This window comes from Felis catus, chromosome A1 (assembly GCF_018350175.1).
Source record: "Felis catus isolate Fca126 chromosome A1, F.catus_Fca126_mat1.0, whole genome shotgun sequence".
Lineage (NCBI taxonomy): Eukaryota > Metazoa > Chordata > Mammalia > Carnivora > Felidae > Felis > Felis catus.
The window spans coordinates 123,486,304-123,512,491 of NC_058368.1; the positions used below are offsets into that span (position 1 = coordinate 123,486,304).

A 26,188-nucleotide genomic window follows, 5' to 3' on the forward strand; every position below is an offset into this window, starting at 1 on the left:
GTCTCCATCTCTCTCTCTGCCCCTCCCCTGCTTGCACTCTGTCTCCCTCTCTCTCAAAAATAAATATCTAAAAAAATAATAATGTCTTAAAATTTATGTAGAGAAAACTAAATATAATAAGACTCACTGAAGTGGGGGCAAAGCTAGGAATCAATTGTAGAGGCAGTTTTGCTATGAGAACTTAATGGCATTGAATCATTTTTTCATTCATCTGTAATAAGAGTATTAGCATATACACTAAACTATTACAAAAATAAATAATAAGGTGTACAGAATCTCATTGTAAAGTTTCAGGTAAAAGCCAAATATTAATAAAATGAAAACAAACATAATAACATGATTATGTTATGGGAGGTGGTGGGGATCTATGAAATAGGTCACGGGATTAAGAGTACACTTATCTTGATGAGCGTTGAGAAATATGTGGAATTGTTGAAACGCTATATTGTACACCTGAAACTAATATGACATTGTATGTGAACCACACTGGAATTTAAAAATAAATAAATAATAAAAATTTAAAGTAAAAAAAAAAAAAGACATGCCAGTTTAGATTTAGAAATAATACTGAGTCTTAAAGAACAAGATAATTTTTACTTTTTTCTTTAACATTAAAAGGAAATATCTGATAGGATGGATGGATGGATGAATGGATGGATGGATAGATGGATGAAGAGAGAGAGTGACCGCATTTAGATATAACTGTTATGGGGAAAAGAGACAAATTTCTCATGTAGAAGAACTCCAAATAATTTATATAGATACTCTACCCCAAAAGAGGAACAGTACAACTCTCTGTTTCTTAAGGGTGGGTTACATGTACCAGACTTTCACAGGGAAGTAAGGAAGAAAGAGAAAGAGTAACCTTATAGTGAAGGAACCTGATGAACGCAACATAGGTGATCAAAGGCAACAATCAACAGTCATAAGTTATGTTGATAGAATGTACCCTTGTCATGATATGATAAAAACGTAACTTTACCTATAGGATATTCCTCCAACAAAACACATAACCCTGCTGTAATCATGATAAAAACATTAGATGCATTTAAGTAGAGGGGGACATTTTAAAATACACCTGACCAATGTTCTTTAAAGCTGTTAAGGGCATCAAAAACAAAAAGGGTTAGAAACTGCCACAAAGTAAGTATAAGGAGTCATGACAACTAAATGTAATGTGGTGTCTTGGGTGGGATCCCAGAATAGAAAAAGGATGTTAGGTAAAGACTGAGGAAATCTGAATAAAGTATGAACTGTTGTTAATAATAATTATAAATATGGCTTATTAATTGTTAACAAACGTACTATACTATAGTTAACTATACTAACTATATGTGTTAATATAGGAAACTGTATTCCAGGGGATATATTTCCAGGGGAAACTGTATATCTTAATTTTTCTGTAAATCTAAAACTACTCTAAGAGTCTATTTAAAAATATATATAAATATTTCATATGTCAAGCCAGAGCAAATTATGTCAAAATATCATAGTCTAAATTCAACAGATAATGTCTGTCTGTTCAACTCATTTATGTCTGTGTCTTGTTGATACCAAAGAAAGTAAAAGAAAAATAAAGTAAAAAAGTTAATTAAGTCAGATTCAGAGTGTGTACTAAAAACTTCACCATATGTGAGGCAAAACTGACAGAATGAAAGGAAGAAATAGGCAACTCCAAAATTATGGTTGAGGATTTTCATAGTATTTGATAAGACAATAAGACAGAAAAAGCAAAAATAAGTGAGGATATAGAAGATTTGAACAAAAATATCAACCACCTTAATCTAATTAATGTTTAAAGAAGGCTGCACTCAGTAACTTGAAAATACACATTCTTTTCAAATTATAAGTTACATGCACCAACTTAGAACATAAGCATGCCATTAAACAAATCTCAGTAGATTTCAAAAGATCCAAATCTTAAATAGTATGTTCTTTAACCAAAGAAGAATTAAATGTTGATTTCATTACAAAGAGAGTAGAACCTTTGTAGGTAAGGCCCACATATTTGGTACTGGTTCCAAAACCTCCCTAAGGGATTCTCCTGAGAGCCAGTGTTGAAAACCAGTGATTTTTGTCATGGAAGCAACTAGCAAGGTAAACAGCCAAAAGAAATTTTAAAAAATGGTTGCACCTGGTGAGTACAGTAACAATGGTAGAGGCAGATCATTACTTTTCACATAAGTTCTCTAAGTTTTTTTAACCGTGTGTATATCACTTTAATAAAAGTTCAAATTTAATACTTAAAATTTCTTTCTCCGAGGTGTGGTCTCCGAGTTCCCTTATGTACGTGGATTCTCCACTGTGACTCTCTGTGTCTGATCTCTGTTTTCATCAAGGCACCTATTCTAATTTTAAATTATACATTTATGTGTTTGCAGGTTATTGTTTGTCTCACTCCCTAGCTTCTAAGCTCCAAAGGGGCAGATCCACACCTGTTGTATTTACCAGTACGTACCTAATACCTAGCACACAGCAGGTATTCAGTATATACTGGTTAAATTAGTGAATTGTTAAATGCCTGGACTTATTTTTATTTCTATAATAAATATGTATTACCATTACAATATAGTATAATGTGTGATGTTATAAAAAGAAAAATAGGGGCGCCTGGGTGGTGCAGTCGGTTAAGCGTCCGACATCAGCCAGGTCACGATCTCGCAGTCCGGGAGTTCGAGCCCCGCGTCAGGCTCTGGGCTGATGGCTCGGAGCCTGGAGCCTGTTTCTGATTCTGTGTCTCCCTCTCTCTCTGCCCCTCCCCCGTTCATGCTCTGTCTCTCTCTGTCCCAAAAATAAATAAACGTTGAAAAAAAAATCTTTAAAAAAAAAAAAAGAAAAAGAATGTATTTTTAATATAAATATATAAATCAGAGTGAATGTGGTGTCCACATTCATGTTTGCTTAAATTCTTTTCCTGGTTCAGTTGTTAAAGATGAAACACAATGCAATTTTTCAAGGCTCATTTTTCATTGATTAATCAGGCTTTATTTTCTAAGGAATTATGCTCTTATTTTATACTTGCTTACTCATAAATATTTTTATAAAATCTAAAGATTTGTAGGGAAGATGGAGACATTAAGATTAAACTTTTGGGGCACCTGGGTGGCTCAGTCAGTTAAGCATCCCACTTCAGTTCAGGTCATGATCTCACAGTTCAAGCCCCACAATGGGCTCTGTGCTGACAGCTCAGAGCCTGGAGCCTGTTTCAGATTCTGTCTCCCTCTCTCTCTGTCCCTCCCCTCCTTGTGCTCTCTCTCTCAAACTAAATAATAAACATTTTAAAAAATTTAAAAAAAAAAGATTAAACTTTCATATTTGTTAATGTCTATTTATTTTGAGAGAGAAAAAGCAGGGCAGGGGCAGAGATAGAGAAAAGGAGAGAGAGTCCTCTTTCTAACAGGCTTCCTTCTGTCAGCACAGAGCCCAAAGAAGGGCTTGAACTCACTAACTGTGAGATCTTGACCCAAGCCAAAACCAAGAGTCAGATCCTAGGGTTGCCTGGGTAACTCAGTCAGTTAAGTGGCAGACTTTTGATTTCTGCTCAAGTCATGATCTCACAGTTTGCGGGTTTGGTTTGTGGATTCAAGCCCCGTGTAGGGTTCCATGCTGTCAGCCTGCTTGGGATTCTCTGTCTCCTTGTCTCTCCTTCTCTATCTGCCCCTCTCCTGCTCATGCTCTCTCTCTCTCTCAGAATAAATAAATAAACAACAACAAAAAAAGTTGGACGCTTAACCCACTGAGCCACCCAGGCATGCCATAAACCTTCATGTGTAGAAATAACTCTATATGTGTATTACTTTCTTTTTTGTTGTTAATGTTTTTATTTATTTATTTTTGAGAAACAGAGAGAGACAGAACAAGTGGGGGAGGGGCAGAGAGAGAAGGAGACACAGAATCTGAAGCAGGCTCCAGGCTCTGAGCTATCAGCACAGAGCCTGATGCAGGGCTTGACCTTATAACCTATGAGATCATGACCTCAGGGATGCTTAACTGACTGAGCCACCCAGGTACCCTATGTATTACTTTCAAATAATAGATGGTTTGCTAATTTTCTATGTTTCGGGAAAGATTAATTTTTGGTTTGTTCAAAAAATTTTTTCTCACTTATTCTTTGTTGTATGCTATGTACTCTAATCTCCAGTGACACTAAATTGACAGAGGTTCATGGGGAGGATGACACCTATTTCAACCTAGTGACCTTTGGAAAACATCTCCCTCCCTTCTGTCTGCTGACCCCAAATACAGTGAATGATGAAAGCCAGTCAACAGTAAGTTTTTTGTATTATTATATTTCTTCAAGTGTTATTAATATTCACAAGGACAAGATGCCTTAATTTGGGTCACAGCTTTATAAATGTCCTTCTATTCACACCAAATCACGAGCAGGAGGCATCCAAGTTTGTAATGGACTGGCTTTGATTTTGCAGCATGTATGCATGGCCCCTCCATGATGAAGAGCACATGTTTGACGTCCATACTTTGTCAAACCAAGTAGCACATTCGTCAACAGAAGCCACATTGTGTCATATTTTAAAAGTTGAGGGACACATTATTTCCCTTGGAATTAAGTGAAATTGAAGACTTACAATAGACAGCTGAGATTTGATTGCAGACAAGTAGTAACAAACATTAAAGCTATGGCAGTTTTTAAAGTTTATCATTTTCTCAAAAAACAACGAAGAAGAAGAAGAAGAAGAAGAAGAAGAAGAAGAAGAAGAAGAAAAGCAAAAAGGAAAAAATTAAAGCTATAGAATAATAAAATCAGTGGTACCATAAGGTCTCTGACTCTTGTAAATGTGTTCTTAGGGGAGTTTATCCTGCAGGAGTACAGGATACTGACTTCAGTGTAAGAAACCGTTGGTTACTCCTACAGGTTTGAAATTACTGAAGAAGAGTTGTTTGACGCAGGCACCAACCCCTTGACACTCAGCACTAACCCAAGGCTCTCCCTCCTCTTTGTACTGGGAAAACAGGAGAGGGGTTGTGTGTTCTTTATATGTCAGTGACTTTCTGCTGATCGCTCCTCAGCGCAAGCTAAGGTTTTCGATGTTTTTGTTTTTTCTGAAGCTTAACTGCAGTAACTTTATATAGAAGCTGATGAAAGGAATTCTGAACTGTCCAGTGTACTTTTTAAGAGTCCATTTGTTAGACAAAATATGAGGAAATGTGGTATATTCTATCACTTTTTTTTTTTTTTTGCTTTGTTTCTAAATGGCTATTTAAATACAGATAACAGTGCCTAGGACAAACTGGAGGAGCAGGTCCTGCCGCCCTGCCCAGCTCCCCTGCTACCTGATAGCACCACTTAGATGACAGAATGGGCGATGTGGTGGAATACGGCTGGAAACTCCCCCAAGCTGAACCCACAAATGCAAGGAGTAGCTCTCAGGTTGAGAACGGCAAAGGTTGGGACAAATCACTACTTGACATATGCTACTCACATAATTTCACAGCCCAGTGGAAAAAGGAACCCCACAAAAGGAAATAGAAAAAAAGTCAAAGTGAAGGCACTATGTAACATGTAAGTTTTTCTTAGAAGATCAACCTTAGAAATATAAGACATGAATGTGCACCTCAGTTTTATCTATGGAATTCAAATAGATAGTTTTGTTTTTACCAAGATTTCCCAACTGGTTTCTGGTGCATATGTGTGCATGTGCGCACACACACAAATATACATATTATATATATATACATACATATATATACATATTATATATATACATACACACACAAATATATATACTTTTTCACATGAAATATGCCGTTTTCTTAAAATCACTTATGTTTTTATCAACAAGGTTTGCTTTCTGTGTGATTATTCTGTTCAGACATATAAAACTATAATTAATATAAAATAAACCATAAATCTTACAAAATTATATGAATGACCATTACAAACAAATGTGTTTAGAACCTATTTTGTAAGTAGCTCATTGCCTCTACTTTATTGCCCTAAGGCAAGTGTTTTAGCTATCTCTCCTAATTTTTTATTCTTCCAGCCAGAATAAAAGTTTTCAACAGAAAGAAAATTAAGGGTCCTTCTAGGACCAGGGGAAGTTGAGTGATGTAATTAAACAATCACCCAGAAGCCTGGCTTCTGGACCTACAATCTTTATTAATTTTTTAATATATAATTTATTGTCAAATTGGTTTCCATACAACACCCTGTGCTTATCCCAACAGGTGCCCTCCTCAATGCCCATCACCCACTTTCCCCTCTCTCCCACCCCCCCATCAACCTTCAGTTTGTTCTCAGTATTTAAGAGGCTCTTATGGTTTGCCTCCTTCCCTCTCGGTAACTTTTTTTTCCTCTTCCCCTCCCCCATGGTCTTCTGTTAAGTTTCTCAGGATCCACATATGAGTGAAAACATACGGTATCTGTCTTTCTCTGCCTGACTTATTTCACTTAGCATAAAACTCTCCAGTTCCATCCACATTGCTACAAATGGCCAGATTTCATTCTTTCTCATTGCCAAGTAGAATTCCATTGTATATATAAACCACATCTTTATCCATTCCTCAGTTGTTGGATATTTAAGCTCTTTCCATAATTTGGCTATTGTTGAAAGTGCTGCTATAAACATTGGGGTACAAGTGCCCCTATGCATTGGACCTACAATCTTTAAACGACTAGTGAGAAAACCTGGAAGTTCCCAATAATGCTTCTTATTATAGAAAATTACTTAATCTCTTACAGGCTCCTTTCCCTTCTTATAAAACTAGGGCATTATACAAATATAAAATAGCTAAGTGATTTCTAAGTCCTTTCCAGCTCTAGAAGTACATAATTCAAAGCTACTAAAATAAATACTTTTAAAATTGAGATTTATATGTGTGTTTACACGCACACATACAGCACACACTGTGGAAGGGAAGGGAATATACAGTGTTTTATACCAGGACTGTGCAGGACATCATTATGGAGACGTTTTGGTGTCTGAAAAAAAAAGTTTCAGGGTGGCATTCGCCCAGCAGAGGGAGTTCTTCTGAAGCCAGGTTCGGGAAACAGTTCCCAATTAGCCTCCCAATTAGCCTCCAGGCGCTTCAGTCCGGATACAGGGCAGTGTTTGGGGGAACATCATCCCAGCTCAACTGGGGACCCAGCGGAATTTGTATCCCCCGTTGGCGGTCCGAATGGTGAAGGCATTGCCCTGGGGGAAAGCGAGGGTGCGGATGGTGCTATGGCTGCGGATGGGGGTACTGAAGGAGCCACCCTCTTCTAGCTCACTGCGGCTCAGGTTTAGCGCGCTCCGGCTGCACTCTGTGCGCAGCCCCCGGAAGGTGCCGTGGAGGTTCCCTGGCATGTCATCCCTACTCGCGGGCTCCGGCTGTAGCCGGAGCCGCTTGGGGTCGCGGCTCTGCAGCGCTTCATCGCAGCGCTCGGAAATCTCCCTCAGGATGGCGTCCACTTCCGCGCAATCCTGTCCCGCAGCACTGAACAACTCCTCCAAGCTCCTTTTGGCTGTCGCCTTGAGCAGGAAGGGTTCGGCTGTCGACCCGCAATCCCGGGACTGCGTGATCATCAGCTTCTACAAAAGATGGAGGGGCGCCAAGCTGGGGCAAGCCGGACTCCCTTGGTGCGGTGTGCGCAAAGAAGACCTGGGTCCCTTTCGAACTCCGCGGACTCCGATGCAAGCTGCCAGTGGCTCAGCAAGCTCCCAGCAGCCTCCACCTGTCTCCCAACTCTCTCTGGGTCCCAATTCTGGGGACTGGGGGAGGGGTGCACAGAAACATTTCCGACTTCCTGCAATGACCCACACTCCCGCACCCCACTTACATCCAGCACAGAGGCCAGGTGCCGGGTCCGGCTGGCAAGTTCCTTCAGTTGCACGTTCCGCTCTTTGAGCGAGGCGATCTCCTCCTGCTTCTGGGTCAGCGTCACGTGCAGCTGCAGGAGGAGACCCAAACATTAAAAGGTAGGCCACTGTGGTCGGTCTCATCTGTATACTCTGCATGAATTATACCGGGGGTCTAACATCTAATCTGGAACTGGGGGCCGAAGGGCATTTACACTGGTGAGAATAATAATCGCTTTTGTTTATTTGACTTTTGTTTGTTTTACAAAGCACTTGGACAAAATGTATCTTGATCCTCCGTGTACTGTGGTGGTGAGGAGGACGAACTTGGGCAACAAGCAGATCCAGGTTCTGCCTCTGAAGTTCAATCTTCCTATACCTCAGGTTCCTCATCTGAGAAATGGGACTACTATCTTGTTCAGTGATTGTAAGTATTAAATGGGAAGAGAAAGTAAATGGATAAGCACAATATCAGGCATATAGGAATGCTGCACTAAATACTGGTGTCTGGCAGGATTATTCCCACTTACTGCGGTTGGAAACAGGAGAGGCCCTGGAGCAATCGCAGTTCTGTGAAGCCCTCGCCCCGCCCATCCACTGGTTTTGCCTCACGGAGGGACACCTGCCAGCTCCTGCCACCCCCACTTCCGCCGGGAGCTCCATACCCAGTCCCCACCCCAGGATTCCTGGAAGCCAGCCCAGTGTCCCTACTTGGTTATTCTCAACGAGCGCGTCCCCCAATGCCCTCTGGTTCTGGTCGGCCACTTCCTTCCAGTATTGCTCCGGCCGGGGCACGTCTGGAGGGGGCAGCGGCGGTGACTGCAGTGCCCTTGGGTCCAGCGGCGGAGAGAGACAGGGCCCAAATGGCAATACGTTGCCAGGAGAGAAGGGAAAGTCTCCGCCGGTCAGAGGAGGCGACATCAAAGAGGATGAGTCTGAGGAAGAGTGGGAGCTAGGTTTGCAGCCTCAGACGCGTGCCCAGCTAGCTACAGGGACAAGACGCCACTCCGGATGTAGGATTTGTGGGAAGACCTTGTTAAGTAAAGCACCCCTCACTCTGCAATCCCCACGATTCCCAGGCCCTTTCTGATATCTTCCTCATACACAGCAGGCACTCAATATATGCCTGTTGAGCTGATCTGAATAGAATCGCCACTGTGGCCAAGACAAACCTGCCCGAAGTCACACCGGTCCGCTGTTCTGTACACTATTGTCACCCAGCCTCTCCCTGACCACATCACAGCGTAGGGCTCCCTCTCCCAGAGCTCAAACCGACAAGCTGAGAAAGCTCTAGAGATGCAGCGATTCATCTTCTCGGTGAGGAAGGGTGGAGTCTCATAAATACGCAAGGGCCTGACCCATTGAGGAGTTGCTGACGACGTCGACAGGTGCTGGGTTTACCGCCTTAGCCACCACGAAACCGAAATCTGAACTAGTTTGATTTGCGGAGTGGGGGAACACCTCTGCCTCCTTTATTTAACTGCAAGGAGACCGCACTTGCCTGCGATGAGATCATCCACTGTGTCTCTGAAATCCTGCAGATCAAAGTCCGCAGCAGTTTGCAGGGACTGGTTCTGGAAAAAAAACGGAGGTGTAAACTAGTTAATGTCAATTCCAGCAGGTCTGAAACTCGTTCCAGACCGAGTGTCGTCCTCCCGGGCTTGGCAGCGGGTCTGCACGCCCTCTCGTATGTTCGCAGCCAAGCCTCATACCTGAAAATCAAAGCCCCATTCCAGGCTTGGAATCCAGCAGGCTTGCACTGTCATGGTGGGGAGCGGGTGACTCGAAGCAGAGACCCGGCTCCAGAGGGTTCCGAAGAGCGCCGAAACTGTGCAGGCTGTTTGAGGCGTGGGTCCTTCCGAGCGCATCGTCTTGCCCCCGTCCCCACCTCCTGCAGCCCGCTGCCCCTGAGCCGCCTCATTGGCCCTCCACCAGACAACCAGCTGTCTCCGTGAGGCCCGTTGAGTTCTTCCAGCTCCCTCTGCACCTCAGTTCAACTTACCTCCGACCCGCCACAGAGCTAGTGCCCTAAGATAAGAGAGCAGGTGTGCATATGCTCCGTCTTTCCTCCCAAGACCCTACAGCGTGGAGTGTCTCCGAAGAAATAACTTGAGGCTATATATCCCGCCAAGGTTCGGTCACAGCTAAACCACCTTCTCCCCATAAGGGAGAGAAAGGTAGGCTATGAAGAATGGGCAGGGATGGTATGGAAACTGTTTCTGTTCAGCACACAAGTGTGGACTCTATTGCTCTTTTGTTTCTCAGTAAGAAGTTTACTTTTCCCTTACAGTGTGATGCACTCCCAACATCCTGACACCTGGTTCCTGCAAGGTGCCTGCGCGCGGCTGGCAGCCCATGAACATTCTTATTCCCTTAATTCGTGGACATTTAGAGTTGACAAACTCTTTTACACAGAGTCCCTATGTTAATTTCCATGCCAATGTAGGAAGCAGGCAGGGCCCAGGAAGTGACTCCAACCCCTTTGATAAAGAATCTCGAGCTCAGAGAAATTGAATTGCCCCAAGTCATCCAACTCTGAAATGTGACCGGAGAGAATGATGGTAACTATTTCAGTCTTTTTTCCTCTATGCCTCACTGCCTCTAGCTTTCATCTTTTTTAAGGAGAGCCTGGCTTCCAATGAACACAGCACTGGAGAAGAGGAAAGAAGATTCTCAAGGCACATGGTGTGAGGGAAGGTATCTAATATGCCCATAAGAAATATCTATTCTATTGATTCCACTATTATCGATTGATTGATTCCTTTGGGTTAATCATACTCATCTCCCCAAAGCTTTTGTTTACTATTCAAATATTGCTGAGAAGAGGAACCTAGTCTGGCCCTCATCTCAAAGAAAGTTCAAGTATCAGCTTTCCTCAAGGAGGAAAACTTCAATCCAGGAGGCCTCAAGCACCAGTTGGGAACTGAGGCTATACGGGGCAAAGTAGCTTAGAAAGGGCTCAGACAAATCCTGAAACATTCTGTCCTGGTTGAAGGAGCTGCCTCAAATGAAACCAGACTCATTTTCCAAGGGCGGAAAGGTCCTCCTCTTAGTAGAGATTCAGCTAAAGATCTTACCACGAGGAGACTTGAGGCCAACACGAGAACTGGAGCCCAGGAAATGCTTCCTTTGCATGCTTTCCCAGGCCCTTGACTGATTCTGGACATCAAATACTTCTAGAGAGCTTCCTCTCTCTGTTCACCTTACCCAGCAGGAAGGGGGCTAGGAAATTTGACCTGAATGTGCACTGCCCAGAGTCTTCCCAGGGGATCTTCCTCTAAGTGGTCTCTTTCTTTCTGTACCAGCTCTGTCTTCTCCAGGAAAAGTTCTGGACCTCTTGGTTCATCTGGTAGGAGCTCTGTGCTTGAAACTTTGAATCCTACCTTCCCAATTAAATACAAATCTGGCATTTTCCCAAACTACAATGGCAGCGGGGGGATGGGGGAAGAGGTTAATATACAACATGATGTAAAATTTAAGTTGTGAATACTCAAGCAAAAATTCAACAAGATCCTGCTTGGTTTTCATTACTTGCAAAAAAAAGCATGTTGGAATAAGGGAGTGATTGGGCCTCTGGGTCAGTTGAAAGATGCTCAAGTTTTGTCTTTCCTTATTTGGGCATCCAGATATAAAAAGGAAAAAATAAAATGCCATCTACAGGGCAATGCCCACTCTCACCACTTGCCTTAACAATCTCTGCTCTCAGTGGTCACCTACCCTGAGTCCATCTGGGCTCTAACCCAATTCCAAAGGCACTTAGGGGAAGCCTGGAAAGCTGTGTTCCACCACTAACCTCGGTTCTGGGAGGTGGTCATATCTTTTGGAATGTTCAGTGCTGGGCATTTCCCCACGGACCCCATGTGCCAAGGGCCTGCTGCCAGGAAGCTGGAACCGACACTTTTCCTGTATCTGGGCACTTCTTATCCCATTGATGAGCCAAGCAGGCTTCTGGCTTCCCAGACACCAGTGCTGGGAGGCTCCATCATCTACCCCTGGCAAGTGGTAGAAGTCGGATGGGAGGAAGAAAATAGGGTTTCGAGGAAAAAAAAAAAGTCAAAATACCTCTTTGCCCCATGAGGGTAAGTGACACGAGCCTTTGCAGGGGGAGAAAATGCCTTTTATAAAGGGCCCAATTGCTGAAGGGCCATCTCTGCAAAGAGGAACGTTTTCTGTCAGATTTCTTCCAGAGTTCTTTGAACTTGGTCCCTCTTCCCCTAAATGTAAACTCTTTTCGTCTTTTCCAGTCTTGATCGAGTAGTTATCCTCCAATCTTCACACTCCTTAGATACCCAGGGAATGAAAACTGTTAGTGAATAGCCAAGAAGGGAATGTGGGGGCACTGACAGGGCAGGTACCAGGTACCCAGCTCTTAAATTTGCTCCCACCTACTCGCCTGGTTCCTCAGTGCGCAATCTCCACATTGCTTTGTCACACAGCTCCAGGGAAAAGATGGGGAGAACGGGAGACCCCTTCCCAGGAGGGTAGTCCTCCAAGTGAGCCCCTCTGTTCCAGGTTGGTCAGAGCAGCTCTGAGAATACGGCCGTCGCCACGGACTACGAGACAGGAAGAAGTTCCGGTCCTTGGGGTTGAGATTCCAGCACTACGTCTGCCCCCACTAGCCAAACGTGCCTGCGCTCCCCACTTGAGATGAGCCTTTGCGGAAAACGAACCCTTGACTCCTGAGTCGGAATCGGGGCTGTTCGGCTTCCAGAGTGAAGGGAGATACCTGCAATGTAGCCAAGTCACCACTAGGCGGCGCGTCGGACCCGAGTAGCGAGGAGCAGTCGGCGAGGTCCTGCAGGTCTATGGTGGTGAGCGCTGCGCGGGTAGAACCGGAGACACGCGCGGCGGACCCTGAACCTCCCGGCCAGGTCTCGCCGCTGGCATCCCCGCCAGGACATCCGGGCCCCGGGAAGAAAAGCGCTTCCCAGCCACGCGTGCCCCACCCACCCGGTTTGGGGAACACGAGGGATCGCGCGGGAGCCACTGGGCTCACCTGGCAGCGCAGAGAGCTCCGCGTCCCGCCGATCTTCGTAGACCGACACTGGGCTGCAGCCGCTGCAACCAGGCAAGAACTTCCGCGGAGGGGCGAACTAGCCGGACACAGAAACGGTGAGCATGGATCAGCCCCGGGGACCCGGAGCATACGGACCCTGCCCGGCACCGGCCCGCAGCCCCACCTTCTTCTCCAGCTTCCCGGGCTTGCTGAAAGGCCGGCCCCGCAGCTCCAACATCCTGTTGGGGCAGATGCTGTCGAAGGCTCGGCGTCCCGCCGCGGCGCCCCCGCACGACTGCATCCTGCCTCCCCTGCCGCTTCGGCCCAGGAGCCAGGTGCCGGTTATTCGGAGGCGGCGACAGGGGCTGAGTTGGCGACCCAAACTCAGAGCTCCGCCTGGCGCCAGCAGGGGAAGGCGCGTGGCCGGGTTGGAGGCGAGGGGTGGCTGTAGAGGTGTAGAGGGAGGGCCGAGTGGAGAGGGTAGACTCGCCGAGCGGGAGGGGCGGCTCGCGCCTGAGCGCCAGAGGTGGCGCCTTCGGCCCGTGACAATCTGCGCGCGGGCGGAGGCGTTAAACCTAACCTGGCAACGAGGCTTCCCCTGGGAGCTGCGAGCGCGCGGCCCCGGCCCGCGAGCGCCCTTTTGGTGAGCGTTGGCGCCGCAGCCTCCCGGCTGTGCCAGAGGAAGGGAGGGAATGAGGGCGGAGGAACCCCACTGGTCCCTAACTGGGCACCGCCTTCCGGCTTTTGGGCAGCAGAGATGGAGAAGTTAATGATTCTTACTTCATTTTCTTCCCACCCCAACCATAAGGCACGAAATAAACGCAGAGTGACACTCGCCAAAGCCAGACCGCCCTGTAGGATTTGGTGGGGGTGTAGAATTATGGCAGGACTCCCCAGAACTGCCCCCGCATTAAAGAAGACCCTTCCCCCAAGGCTGGGGGCGCACTTCTGGTCTTGATTTACCGACGTGCACGTGTTTTCTCTGGGCCTGATACTCTGTATACCTTGTCCCACACCTTCGGAGGCAGAGACGTCTGGGTATAGCCTTTAAAAGAGGGTCAATAAAGGAAAAGCGACATCTACAAATTCTCCACCCGTTTCTGAAAATGGCACACTGGGCGATCCAAAATCCCCTAAAACCCTAGTCTCTTTCTCCCCCAAGGGCTTATCTGTCCACCTGTCCACGGCACATTTGGACGTTCTCTGTACTGCTGACATTGCTTGCTCTGGGAAGTCTTGGCTGCCCTTCCCCAGCCCCAAGCCTCTCCCAGGAAGGGGCGTCTCTAAATTCCTGGGTGAGGGGATCTCTGTCAGGACCACTCATATCTATCCAATTTGAACAATCATCTAAAATTATTTTTGTAACCTCCCATTGGGCACCTTGTTTGTATCTTTTTTTTTTCCTTTTCAAATTTTTATTTAAATTCTAGTTAGTTGACATACAGTGCAATATTGTTTTCAGGAGTAGAATTTAGTGATTCATCACTTACATGTAACACTCAGTGCTCATCATAACAAATGCCCTCCTTAATGTCCATCTAGCCCATTCCCCACCTCCCTCCCTCCATCAACCCTCAGTTTGTTCTCTATCTTTAAAAGTCTCTTAAGGTTTGTTTCCCTCTCTTTTTCTCCATTCCCATATGTTCATCTGTTTTGTTTCTCAAATTCCACATGAGTGAAATCATATGGTATTGTCTTTCTCTGACTTATTTTGTTTAGCATAATGAACTTTAGCTCCATTCACCTCAATGCAAATGGCAAAATTTCATTCTTTTTGATGGCTGAATCATATTCCAATATGTACACATACCCCACATCTTCTTTATCCATTCATCATTTGGTAGGCATTTGGGTTCTCTCCATAGTTTAGCTATTGTTGGTAATGGTGCTATAAACATCTGGGTGCATGCACCCCTTCAAATCTGTATTTTTGCATCCTTTGGGTAACTACCTAGTAGTGCAGTTGCTGGATCATAGGGTAGTTCTATTTTTAACTTTTTGAGGAGCCTCCATACTGTTCTGCAAAGTGGCTGTAGCAGTTTGCATTCCCATCAACAGTGCAAGAGGGTTCCCCTTTCTCCACATCCTGGTCAACACCTGTTATTTCTTGTCGTTAGACAAGACAGGTGTGAGGTGGTAGCTCATCATGATTTTGATTTGTATTTCCCTGATGATGAGTGATGTTGAGCATCTTTTCATGTATCTGTTAGCCATTTGGATATCTTCTTTGGAAAGATATCCAAAGAATATGTGTCTTCTGCCCATTTCTTAACTGGATTATTTGGGTCTTTTTTGTTTTATTTTAGAGAGAGAGCATGAGCCAGGGAGAGGGGCAGAGAAAGAGAGAATCTCAAGCGGATTCCATGCTGAGTGTGGAAACCAAGACACATGACCCTGAGATCATGACCAGAGCCAAAATCAAGAGTCGGACACTCAAAATACTGAGCCACCCAGGTGCCCCTGGATTATTTGTTTTTTGGGTGTTGAGTTTGATAAGTTCTTTATAGATTTTAGATACTAACCCTTTATCCAATATGTCATTTGCAAATATCTTCTCCCATCCCATAGGCTGCCTTTCATTTTTGTTGTTTCCTTCATTGTGCAAGCTTTTTATCTGATGAAGTCCCAATTGTTCATTTTTGCTTTTGTTTCCCTTGCCTCAGGGGAGACATATCTAGTAAGAAATTGCTCCTCCTGAGGTCAAAGAGGTCGCTGCTTGTGTTCTTCTCCAGTATTTTGATGATTTCCTGTCTCACATTTAGGTCTTTCATCCATTGTGAATTTATTTTTGTGTATGGTGTAAGACAGTGGTCCACTTTCATTCTTCTGCATGTTGCCATCTAGTTTTCCCAACACCATTTATTGAAGAGACTGTTTTTTTTCCATTGGATAGTCTTTCCTGCTTTGTTGAAGATTAGTTGACCATACCTTGTTTGTGTCTTATACGGACTAATATTAGTGAAAATCTTCTTTTGAGGTGGCATAATCCTTTTTATTTGCATCTATTATCTGGGTTAATAAAGACATCCCTTATACTAATGGAGATGATTCTACAATAGTAGAATTAGAATAGACTTAGAGACTTTTTTTACCCATCTATAGATGTGGGGACCCAGTTGAGGTGAGGTTAGGCAGGTGGAGTTGGTGTGGTATCACTGATGGAGAGGAGCTCTGGCTTTAGGGTCAGAGTGCCTGAGGATTGGAACCAGGATCCACCAGATCAGTGAATCCCAGATCTTTAGGAAAAGCACTTGGCTGGCTCAGTCAGTTGGAGCATGCAACTCATAATCCTGGGCTTATGAATTTGAGACTCACGTTGGGTGTGGAGATTCCTTTAAAAAATACAATCTTTTGGGGCGCCTGGGTGGAGCAGTCGGTTAAGCGTCCGACATCAGCCAGGTCACGATCTCGAGGTCTGGGAGTTCGAGCCCCGCGTCAGGCTCTGGGCTGATGGCTCGGAGCCTGGAGCCTGTTTCTGATTCTGTGTCTCCCTCTCTCTCTGCCCCTCCCCCGTTCATGCTCTGTCTCTCTCTGTCCCAAAAATAAATAAAAAACGTTGAAAAAAAATTTAAAAAAATACAATCTTTTTTGTTAAAGAAAAGGCGTTAACACTGACTTCAAAGAGGTGCTATGAAGATGAGATCATTTATGTCATGCAACTAGTGCTTGTAAGTTAATATTATTGCTGTTGTTTTAAGGAAGCTTTTCAGCTGCACCTCTAGCCTCCCACAACCTAGTCCTGGCTCTTCTGGTTCCTGAGTAGCCTAGTCACTAGCCAGTCCATCCTCCATCCCTATCCAACTTCCCAATCTGTAAGAGGAGTAGGAGAGCTCTTAGTATTGCGTTTTGGGGAGATCTCTACACATGGAGACCAATCCCAGATTTTGCTGAATACACTCATTTTTCATCAGTGAGTTCCAAAGCATAGTATAAAAATAGAACCATTGTACACAAAAATGTGGCAAAAAGAGCTGGAATAGCATGCATATGTGACTCCTAATCTAGATGATTCTGGCCCCAACTCACCCATATCAATGTTGGCTAAGTGATGGAGTAAAAACAACTTCTCCCCAAAGTCACTCTTTTGTAGAAGAGCCAGTGGCCCTACCTCCACCTTCAATAGCCCAACTGAGGGCTCTAGATATTTTGGGACTTGAATCAGATGATATGATTTTCCTTTTCAGCATCACAGACCAGCTTTTCCTCAAACAGCTTGGGGATCACCACTTCCCTATCACTGAGAAAGTTCCTGGAGGCAGAGAAGGGATCTGAAGAGCTCAGAGTAAGTGCTCCTAGTGCTGGAGAGGATGGGGAGGATGCTTGTGAAAACACGTACAAGGTAGTTTCTCCAAATCTGCTTTGAGCTGTTTGCTTTTCATTTATGCAAATTTGTCATACATTTAAATTGATTCTAAGTTCTAAACTGAGTTTATTCCCCCAAAACTTAAGTTTTTTTAATGATACAGAAAAATTTTAAAAAACAGTGCAGTATGTTCACCTCCAATATTAACATTTTCCCATATTTGCCTTCTATTTCTTTCTCCAAGTTTTCCCCCCCCTCTGTGTAAACCACTCCCCATTTTTGTACCAGCTGCCACCAGCCGTCATTTCTTGAAGATTTGCTGTATGCCAGGACCTGTGCAGGGGGATTTGTATGGAACATCTCATTAAATTCATACTCCAGGGGCTCCTGGGTGGCTCACTCAGCGGAGCGTCTGACTTCGGCTCAGGTCATGATCTCATGGTTCATGGGTTTGAGCCCCAAGTCGGCTCTGTGCTGACAGCTGAGAACCTGGAACCTGCTTCAGATTCTGTGTCTCCCTCTCTCTGCCCTTCCCCGCTCACACTCTCTCAAAAATGAATAAGTGTTTTAAAAAAAATTTTTTTACAGTCTATTTAAATCCATACTCCAATCCTACCAAATAGGTTATTGTTTCTCCTAATTCAACAGATGAGACTTGGGCACAGAGATGAGATTTGCTCAAGGTCACCTAGCAAGTTGACTCCAGAGCCCACTTGTCTAATCACTATTTTATACTACCTCAGGATCTCATTTGGTGTCAAGAGTGTCAGGCTCAGAGAGGTTAAGACATTTGCTGGAGTTGACAGAACTGAGATTCTGGGCCTCCAACAGATTCAGTGAGAATGAAGATGGTAAGACAGCTGTGGAGTTAACTCCAGCAAGCCTCAGTCTCCTTTCTGACTCAGTTTCCCTACTTGTAAAATGATGCTTGTAACAGGACTGGAGGCAGGGACTGTACTGGCTCTCCAGCTATGGTCCCTGTAGTTTCTTTCTTTGTTTTTAGAGAGACAGAGAGGTAGAGCAGGAGAAAACCTTAAGCAGGCTACATGCCCAGCGCAGAGCCCAACTCGGGGCTTGATCCCACCACCCTGAGATCATGACCTGAGCTGAAAATCAAGAGTCAGGGGCTTAGCCAACTGAGCCACCCAGGGGCCCCTATATAGTTTCTATTGAATGGAAGACACTGAGTAGATAACTTGTCTCACTCCTACCTCAGGAAGAAGGGGTTTCATTTTTGAGCATTTCCACAAACCTCTAAGTGGGGGATGTTGAGCAGTGTGGCTGAGGGTGGGACTCTGGAGTCCAATCAACTGCCTTCACATCTTGGTTCCTCTACTATTCTTTACCCACCCCGTGGGCCAGTGTTCTTCTATGGAAAATGGGATAATCAACTCAGCCTCATAGTATTGGAGGATTAAAATAATGAATGCTGAACACAGTACCTGGTCCATTTAAGCACTGAATGATAGCTATGATTACTATGTCATTGTTATCCTGGGCTCACATGCAGCAGGTGTAAGACATATGTGAACTGTTGAACCAAGTGATTGCAGGGTAAAAGGGCTGTATTTATAGTGGTCACAACTGCCTGCAATGCCTTCATTCCCAACATCTGTTAGTTGCCAGGGTAGCTCTTTCTTTACCCTAATTCATGGGCATGTATAGTCACCAAAGCTTGCCAGCTGGGCATCCTCTGCACCCCAGCCCCTCCAGACAGCATGGCCTGCTGTGGGTTCTATTCAAGTTCACATCCCACCTTCCCTTTGGACCTCTGGGAATGAGCAGTCCTCAGCCTCATGAGAGGGTCACAGGATACAGGCCTATAAGGGACCCGCAGACCTGGTGTTCCCACATAGGTATGCTAGCTACAGAGTGGACTGAAGGGAAGCAGGACCCTTCCATCGTTAAGGACAGCCTCTATTCCCCAACTGCTTTCACCTTCCTTCCCTTGAGATAACACGGGCAATCCTAGCATTCAGACAAACCAACACAGATAGTCTTTTTATTGGGGAAAAACTCGGGTCTCTCATGTGCTCTTAGGAAAATAAATAAACAAGGAGATGCTACACTATTTGCAACCTGCAGGATGACCTCGTGATCAAGTAGGAGCCCTGAACCCCTCTGTGGGCCAAAACAGTATTCCTTCAAAGCAATGGGAGAGGTCCAGCAGCTGGGCTAGGATAAAAAAGGAAACCCAAGGTCTCTTTCATTTCAATTTCGGGGACAGGCTGCACTTCTCGCATATCTGGAAGGGCAGCATGTGAGTCAGGGAGGTTTCGTTTATGGCCACCAGTAGCTGCAGCTTGCTCAGGCAGTCCTGCAGTGCGGCCTCAGGGTGCCCGCCTAGGCGCAAGTCCACCGGGCGCGGGAGCTGGAGCATACGGTCCGCCAGCGCCAGACAACAGATGGCCAGCAGGGAGGGAGTATAGCTGGTGAAGGCATAGTCGGCCAGGCTCAGTTCCGCCACGCCGCGGGCCAAGGCTTGTGCCTCCAGGGCTTCGGAGACTTCAGCCTGCCCAGCCTCCACGCGGGCGTGAGTGAAATGCTCCAAGAAGAAGCTGATGGTTGGTGCGCCGAGGCTGAAGTGCAGTTTGTGCAGCACGATGCACTCGAGGTTGCAGAGTTGCTGCCGGGAGAAGGCACCGCAGCACAGGGCCAGGAGCTGCTTCACGCGTGGCGGGTGCACCTCCACCTGTTAATACAGGGGCGTTCAGACCCCGCAAAGCAGCATCCAGGGCCGGACGCCCACCCCCGTATGAAATCCCGGAGAAAACTAGCACTCCCTCTGTCCCCCATCCCTTCCAGCGAGATAGCTGGGCCGTCGCCTCTGCGTTACTTCCCCTTTAATCACCTGGGGTATAGTTCCAGCGTAGTTTCTCTAACTGGACAGTAGTCCAGCTAAAAAAAGATTTGAGAAGTTTTAAAGACTTTTCCCCCCGGGGGGCTTAGAATAACAAGGCTACCAAGAGCTGTTGGGACTTACTCTTGGGACTGACTTCAGCCTATTTCTTTGGGGGCCGGGTGAAAGGACTGTTGGTTGGGGGTGGGGGAAAACTGTCAAGTTAAAGCTGTGGGGTGCATACGTTTGGAAATGTATAACAAAATTAATTCAGAAAGCCCAGCACTAAGTCGTGTGCACTTGGAAAGCCGGGTGGTGACCAGAGAGTGGCCAAGAGTTTGGCAGTCCCCTAAGACCCCGTGTGCAAGTACCTGTTTGCAAGCGATAAGCAGGGACGTGACCCCCAGCAGCTGGAAGCAGTCTGCAGCCACAGGGGTGGTGGTAAGAAAGCGGTCCAGAGTGTTCACCGCCAGGCACAGCGATTCGAAGGAGAGACGGAATTGGCGATGCACGGGGATCAGCCAGCTAAGCAGCTTACAGCGGGATTCCGCCGTTACCTGCCGGGAGGGAGGTGGGGGGAGGACCGGCTGAGCCTAGCGCAAAGAAGGTCTGCGTCAGGGACCAGCCAAAAAAACCTAGAGAGCTTCCCTGGAGTAAGGCACAAAGGAGAAACGTAAATGCGCTGGTAACTGGGGAAAAACTGGGCAGCGCTGCTGCGCAGAGAGCAATGGACGGGCAAGGGGCCGGAATGCGCACATTCGTACCTGGCCCTCGGGCCGCGTGTGTATACACATTACCTTGTGTAATCCTCAGATCAATTCAGTGAGAGGAAGGGGCCCCTACTATTCAGATTAAGAAACAAGCTCAGAATTGTTAAATAGCTTGCCCGGGGTCGGGAGGAGTCCTTACTCGAGCCTAGAAACTTTCTTGACTCGTCTGCATTCTACCGTGTCCCCGCTAACCAGTATGGAAACTTCGGACAAGTCACTTAAGCCATCTAGGCCCCACTCTTCTCCATTTGTAAAATGAGGACGGTGGCCCGGTCCTCCAAAGCCCCTTCCCGCTTGGACTGAGAACCTCCGTGAGCGCGGGCGGGGGCGCTGCGGAGAGCAAACAGCAGAAGAAAGAGCAAGAGGAGAGGCGGTGGGGAGCTCGCTCTACCAGCGCCTCACTTGTGGCTGCCGCGCCAGCGACTCCCGCGGGTGGAAGTGGCTCTCCCTCGCCTTGCGGAAGACGTAGCAGCTCTGACCGTAGTCACGGAAGGTCTGTAGATCTAGCTGCTCCAACTGCTGGGCAGGAGCAGGTAGGGGGCTGCAGCCTAGCGCCGCGGAAGCTGCTGGACTGTCTGCACCATCAGATCCGGAGCTGGGGGACTCGAACACGTCGCAAACACCGGAGTCTCCGGGGAGTGGGCACGGGCTTAGTGGCTGCAGCGGCTGCTTCCTCCGGAGACGTGGGCGCCTGTTCTTCTTCACCGGGGCGCGGAGGTTCTGGTCGTCCCGCCTCCTAGCCCGGGCGGCGGGGCTCACGAGACTCGTGGGGCAGGGGGTCACCATTATGCAGTCTGGTGGGCGCTCGGTGATTCCCCACCTGCGGGGAACCGAAGGCCCTCAAGAAAGTGCGAAATAGGCTGGCGAAACCGGCGGCGAGGCCCTAAGTACTCGGCGGGCTTCTGCCCTCTACCACACCCCCGGCTTCTCACTGGCTGATTACTGAGCGGCACGAGGCCGAGTTTTCCCGGCTAAAGAACCGCTTCGGAGCGAGCGGCTGGCAGCGTCCGGCTTGCGCAGCCCGCAAGGGAGAGGAGGAGCTACTCGAGTGTGAGCGCACCCGCGGGGAGTTGCTAGCTCCGCGCGCGTCCTGCGTTACCCAGGTAACCCAGGTTAGCAGCTGGAGCAGTGCGCGCCTCCAAGGGTGGGGGCGGGGCGGTGGCCTGGCCGAGAGGGCGCGGAGTACCGCCCAGGGGCTCAATTGCTCCGGGAAAAAGATTCCGCGGCTGTCGCCGAGTCCTGGTCCGGATAATCTCGTACGTGCTAGCGCTTTCTACGCAGCCTCTAATCCAGGTTGGTAATTTTGCAAAAGTTAGCTTCCGAACTCCAAACGAAGGCTCCAACTAGAATCCTGTCAGCACAGGAGTTTTCTTAGTAACCCATACAAGCAGTAATTCTAATTCGACTGCGTTTGTAATTTTTTTTTTAGGCGGGACCCCAGGACCCGGGTGTCCCTCTTTGCGCCGCTCTCGGGGAGCAGGGCCTCCGCAAGTTCCTCTGCGCTACGTATCTGGGAGCTACTCCAGCCAGCCAGGCAGGCAATAGTGCTGAAATCAACCAGAAAAAGTGCCCCGCAAACCTCCGATTGCCGATTTGCAGTCTTAAAACATTTGCTCCGCCCTTGCCACCCCAAACCAAGTAAACTGGAGCTGTTACGAACATAACATGGTTGGAGGGTTGCATTGCTAGCTTGATCGAATTGCTCACGGCCTTTTCTGTTTTATGTCATTAGCTTCTAACCCGCTCCCCGGGGCAGCTCAATCCTCCTTGATTATTCCCTGCTCTCCGTTTTTGCTCCTTCAGAAGCTCAAAAAAATAAAGCTGGAACCAGAAGCGGAGTGCCCAGGCAGGAAAGACTAGACTGGATGCGGCAGTTTCCTCAGGGCACTGCTGGTTTGGTTCCTAGCTTCCTGTCCTGGTAGAAGTTGGAGTCTTCTGCCTGAGAGAACCTTCCTAAGGGGCTCGTATCCTGAGGAAAAGGGGCACAAGTAGCATCTAGTCAGCCTTGTAGGCATTTCTCAGTGGCAGAAAACCCACAACCCTCAGTTTGATGAACTTTCCAGAAGAACTCCAAGAAGTGAGGTTGCAAGAGCAGGTTGAGCCATTCCCACCTCATGTCAGAAGAAAGCAGAGAAATGTGTATAATCAAATTTAAATCCCTGTCCCTAGAAATTTAGTTGCATGTGGGGGTGTTGACTCGTAGAGATGGAGGAAAGAGAAAAGAGACAGATTTGGGGTTCTGGTAAGTTTTACTCCTATTTCCCTGTAACTCTGAGCAAGGTCTTTAGTTATAGACCTAAACAGTGACATTTGTAACTTGAGAGATGAGGTAAGAATCACCGCTCTTTCAAGATACAGGTGCTAGGACTTGTCTTCTCTCAAGCTTTTGCTGGGGGACCATTAAGGGAGGAGCAGTTAAATCTGTGGAGAGGGCTCAGATATCAGAGTTTTTCCTTGAGAAGCTTTCTGGATGAGGAGGAAGGACCTAGGAATTCTGAGCCTTCTCATTAGCCCAGATGGCCATTTGGTACAGTGGAAGGAGCACAAAGTCAACTTCTAGGGTCAATATTGTTGCTCCCATTTATTGGTCATCCTGGGCTAGCTGTTTCCATTCTCTGAGCCTCTGTTTCCTCATTTGTTAAATGTGGTTGTTAATACTTGGCTTGAGAGTCAAGTGAAATAAGTGAAAACTCAAAGTCCTTTTTGAACATGAAGTAGGGGGGTCACCTTAAAGCCTTCATTGGGAAGTCAATATCATCCTGGAGATATTGTGAAAAAGCAGAAGGGTCATTTTATCCACCTGTGGATGTGAGGCTAGTGTCTGTAGTTAACTCCCAACAGGCAGTACCTGAGCTTTGTACTGATGGGTGATATATTCCTTGGTATTTGTGGACTGCCTGCGATGCCAGGTCTAAGACAGCTATGAGGGCTTCATGAGTCCTGGGGTGCCTGGCTGGCTCAGTTGGTGGAGCACGCAATTCTTAATCTCAAGTTGAGCCCCAAGTTGGGTGTAGATATTACTTAAGAAAAGAAAAAAGTTTCTGGGGTCCTTCCGGCACAGAGCTGGCACTCTAGTGGGAGAAACAACCACTGGTCACATTTCAAAAATTATTGTGATAGAGGATCTCCTGGGTGTAGGCTTGACAAATAAAATACAGGACACCCAGTTAAAATGAAGTGTCAGATAAATTTTAGCATGAGTCTGTTTCAAATATTGCATGGGACACGTTTATACTGACAGATTGTTATTTATCTGATATCCAGATATTTTGTGGGTCATACTTAAACTAAAAGATTATTGTTTATCTGAGATTCAAATTTAACTGGGCCTTATAACATCTGGCAGCCCCATCTGGGTATCATGGAGCCCATGGTAGAGCTAATTGACCTGGTCTGGAAAGGCTTCCCATGCAAGTGATGGTTAAGCTAAGACAGAAGGTGGGGTGAGACAGAAGGTGAAAGAAGAGAAGAGGGATTTGGGTGACAATTCCCCACAAAAAGGAATAGGATGTTGGAAGGTCTGAAATTATGGCTCTTGTAACATTCTAGGGTCTACCTGATAAGGAATGGCTGGAACACAGAGTTGTAAGGGAGAGAAAAAGTGAGATAATCGTTAATACTGACCCAAAACTTGTATGTCTGGTACTGTGTTATGATCCATATGAATATTATTATAGTATTTAATCTTCACGACAACTCTATGAGATAGAGTCTATTATTGTCCTCATTTTATAGATAAGAAAATTGAGGAGTAAGAGGAAAATTAATTCGGCCAAGGTGCCACAGATAGTAAAGGGTAGAACAAGGATTCAAACTCAGCCTGGCTCCCTGTTCCATAATCAGCATGATACTGTTTCAACAGCAAGGTCATGCAGTGTCTTGAAGGTACATTAAATGCTAAAGACTTTACCTGAAGCCACTGAAGAGGTCTTAATCCAAAGAGAGAAAATCTGTCTTTTGTTTTAAAAGATTATTCTGGCTGATGTGTGGAAAATGGATTGTAGGGAAAAAGACTGGAGGCCATTTAGATGCAGTATTTATGGTATGAACAATATGGTCCAAGTTAAGGGCTTTTTATTTTTCTTATGAGGCGTCTTTAAAATTAATTTCTCTTTTCTAATTTGAGACCTGGGTGCAATGCACCTTAAAGGCACTAGGTAGATCTAAAATACTTTAAAGACATAGAACCTAGGGGCACATGGGTGACTCAATCAGTTAAGTGTCCTACTCTAGATTTTGGCTTAAGTCATGATCTCACAGCTCATGGGTTCAAGCCCCACATTGGGCTCCATGCTGACAATGTGGAGCCTGCTCGAGATTCTCTCTCACCTCTATCTCAAGATGAATAAACAAACATTAAACAAACAAACAAACAAAAAGATGTAGGACCTAATTAAGCCCAGTCTTTTATAATGAAGGTTGATTAACCATGATTTGACCCTGCTTATTTTCAGGTGTGGTTTTTGGAACCCGCAAGAGAGTATTAATATAATAGAACTAAAGTTACCTTGTTTTGTTTTTTTTCCAGTTTGGCACTTCATCTTCAATGAAAAACCCCCACCCTCATCCTGCCCCAGGGCTTGGACAGTGATTGAGGTAGGAGAAATGCATTTACTAACAATACCTTGTTTAGCAAACAGAGTAGGTGGGTTGGGGTTGGTGCCAGATATGTGAACTATTTTGTTAGCACCTCAAGATCCTTGAGCTCACTTTTGATTTTAAGTCACTAAAATTTATATTGGTCACTAAAAATTAAATTTACTAAAGACTGTTTTCTATTAATGTGGTTAAGTGCCCAAACTGGAAAGTGTTTAGGATACTTGAAGTCAGAGAAGTGAATTTCTGGTATCCAATGTGGCTGAGGAAAATAATAACTGCCATAATTTTGCTGATATACCTACATATATGATAAGAATTGGACATTGAGAAGAAGTAAAAGAGTAGTAAGCAAAGTAGCATTCTGTTTGGGGCCACTTCAGGCCCCAGCTCTTTTGAAATACGGGAGACTTAGTGACTTGCTTCAGTGGGCCTTGAAAGGTTTTCTTCAGACTGTGATAGCCTGATGCTCTCTTTGGTCCTTTCCCTTTAGATGGTAGAATTGCCCGTGTAGATCCAAGGTGTCAGGAGGGAACAGTCCTCCATGATTCACTCATAACAAGAAAAATGCAAGCTAAATCCATCATGAGATACTATATTGTACATAATCTGAATGATAAAAGTTCAAACGTTTGGTAAGAGGATTTAGGGAAATAGACCTCATGTTTTTGGTGAGAGTGTAAATTGGTACAGCCATTTTGGAAGACAATTTGGCAAGATCTGTAAAGATTTAAAATGTACATAATCTTTAACTCTGCATTTCCACTCCTTGATAATTATTCTGCATCAGTGCAAAATTACTTTATAAAAAGGTGTTTATCACAATATCCTTGTTAAAAGCAAAACATTGATTGTGTTCAATAAGGGACATCTAAAACACAAAAT

The 26,188-nt window shown here is 45.9% G+C and overlaps 2 protein-coding genes and 1 long non-coding RNA gene across 3 annotated transcripts in view; 1 reads left to right on the forward strand and 2 right to left on the reverse strand.

Annotated features, from left to right (window-relative positions):
* The window catches only part of LOC123386368, a 33,287-nt gene extending 27,074 nt beyond the window's left edge, over positions 1–6,213 (forward strand). The window contains exons 2-3 of the long non-coding RNA XR_006600159.1: positions 4,142–4,268; positions 4,428–6,213. This is a non-coding gene — a long non-coding RNA (uncharacterized LOC123386368). The remainder of the gene's footprint in view (positions 1–4,141; positions 4,269–4,427) is intronic.
* A 598-nt stretch (positions 6,214–6,811) lies between these two features.
* Positions 6,812–13,229, reverse strand: MCIDAS (multiciliate differentiation and DNA synthesis associated cell cycle protein). The gene is made up of 7 exons (XM_003980962.4): positions 12,980–13,229; positions 12,796–12,892; positions 12,526–12,617; positions 9,301–9,373; positions 8,511–8,734; positions 7,781–7,891; positions 6,812–7,532 (listed from the first exon to the last, which is right to left on the reverse strand). Exons 1-7 carry the CDS (start codon positions 13,094–13,096, stop codon positions 7,092–7,094), a joined length of 1,155 nt encoding a protein of 384 aa, XP_003981011.2. The 5' UTR covers positions 13,097–13,229; the 3' UTR covers positions 6,812–7,091.
* A 5,843-nt stretch (positions 13,230–19,072) lies between these two features.
* On the reverse strand, positions 19,073–22,371 carry CCNO (cyclin O). Its single transcript, XM_003980991.5, has 3 exons — positions 21,110–22,371; positions 20,309–20,494; positions 19,073–19,790 (listed from the first exon to the last, which is right to left on the reverse strand). The coding sequence occupies exons 1-3, from the start codon at positions 21,491–21,493 to the stop codon at positions 19,305–19,307; spliced, it is 1,056 nt and encodes a 351-aa protein (XP_003981040.2). The 5' UTR covers positions 21,494–22,371; the 3' UTR covers positions 19,073–19,304.
* Between the last annotated feature and the right edge of the window lie 3,817 nt (positions 22,372–26,188).

Excerpts from the sequence above, each read along its gene's own strand:
- MCIDAS (XM_003980962.4), bottom strand. The coding sequence starts at position 13,096 with ATGCAGTCGTGCGGGGGCGCCGCGGCGGGACGCCGAGCCTTCGACAGC. Across the intron at positions 12,893-12,979 it reads CCGGGAAGCTGGAGAAGAAG|TTCGCCCCTCCGCGGAAGTT; the intron begins GTGGGGCTGCGG and ends GTGTCCGGCTAG. Across the intron at positions 7,892-8,510 it reads CGCTCGTTGAGAATAACCAA|CTGCACGTGACGCTGACCCA; the intron begins GTAGGGACACTG and ends CTCCTCCTGCAG.
- CCNO (XM_003980991.5), bottom strand. The coding sequence starts at position 21,493 with ATGGTGACCCCCTGCCCCACGAGTCTCGTGAGCCCCGCCGCCCGGGCT. Across the intron at positions 20,495-21,109 it reads CGCTGGCGCGGCAGCCACAA|GTAACGGCGGAATCCCGCTG; the intron begins GTGAGGCGCTGG and ends CCCTCCCGGCAG. Across the intron at positions 19,791-20,308 it reads TGCTTATCGCTTGCAAACAG|GTGGAGGTGCACCCGCCACG; the intron begins GTACTTGCACAC and ends CTGTATTAACAG.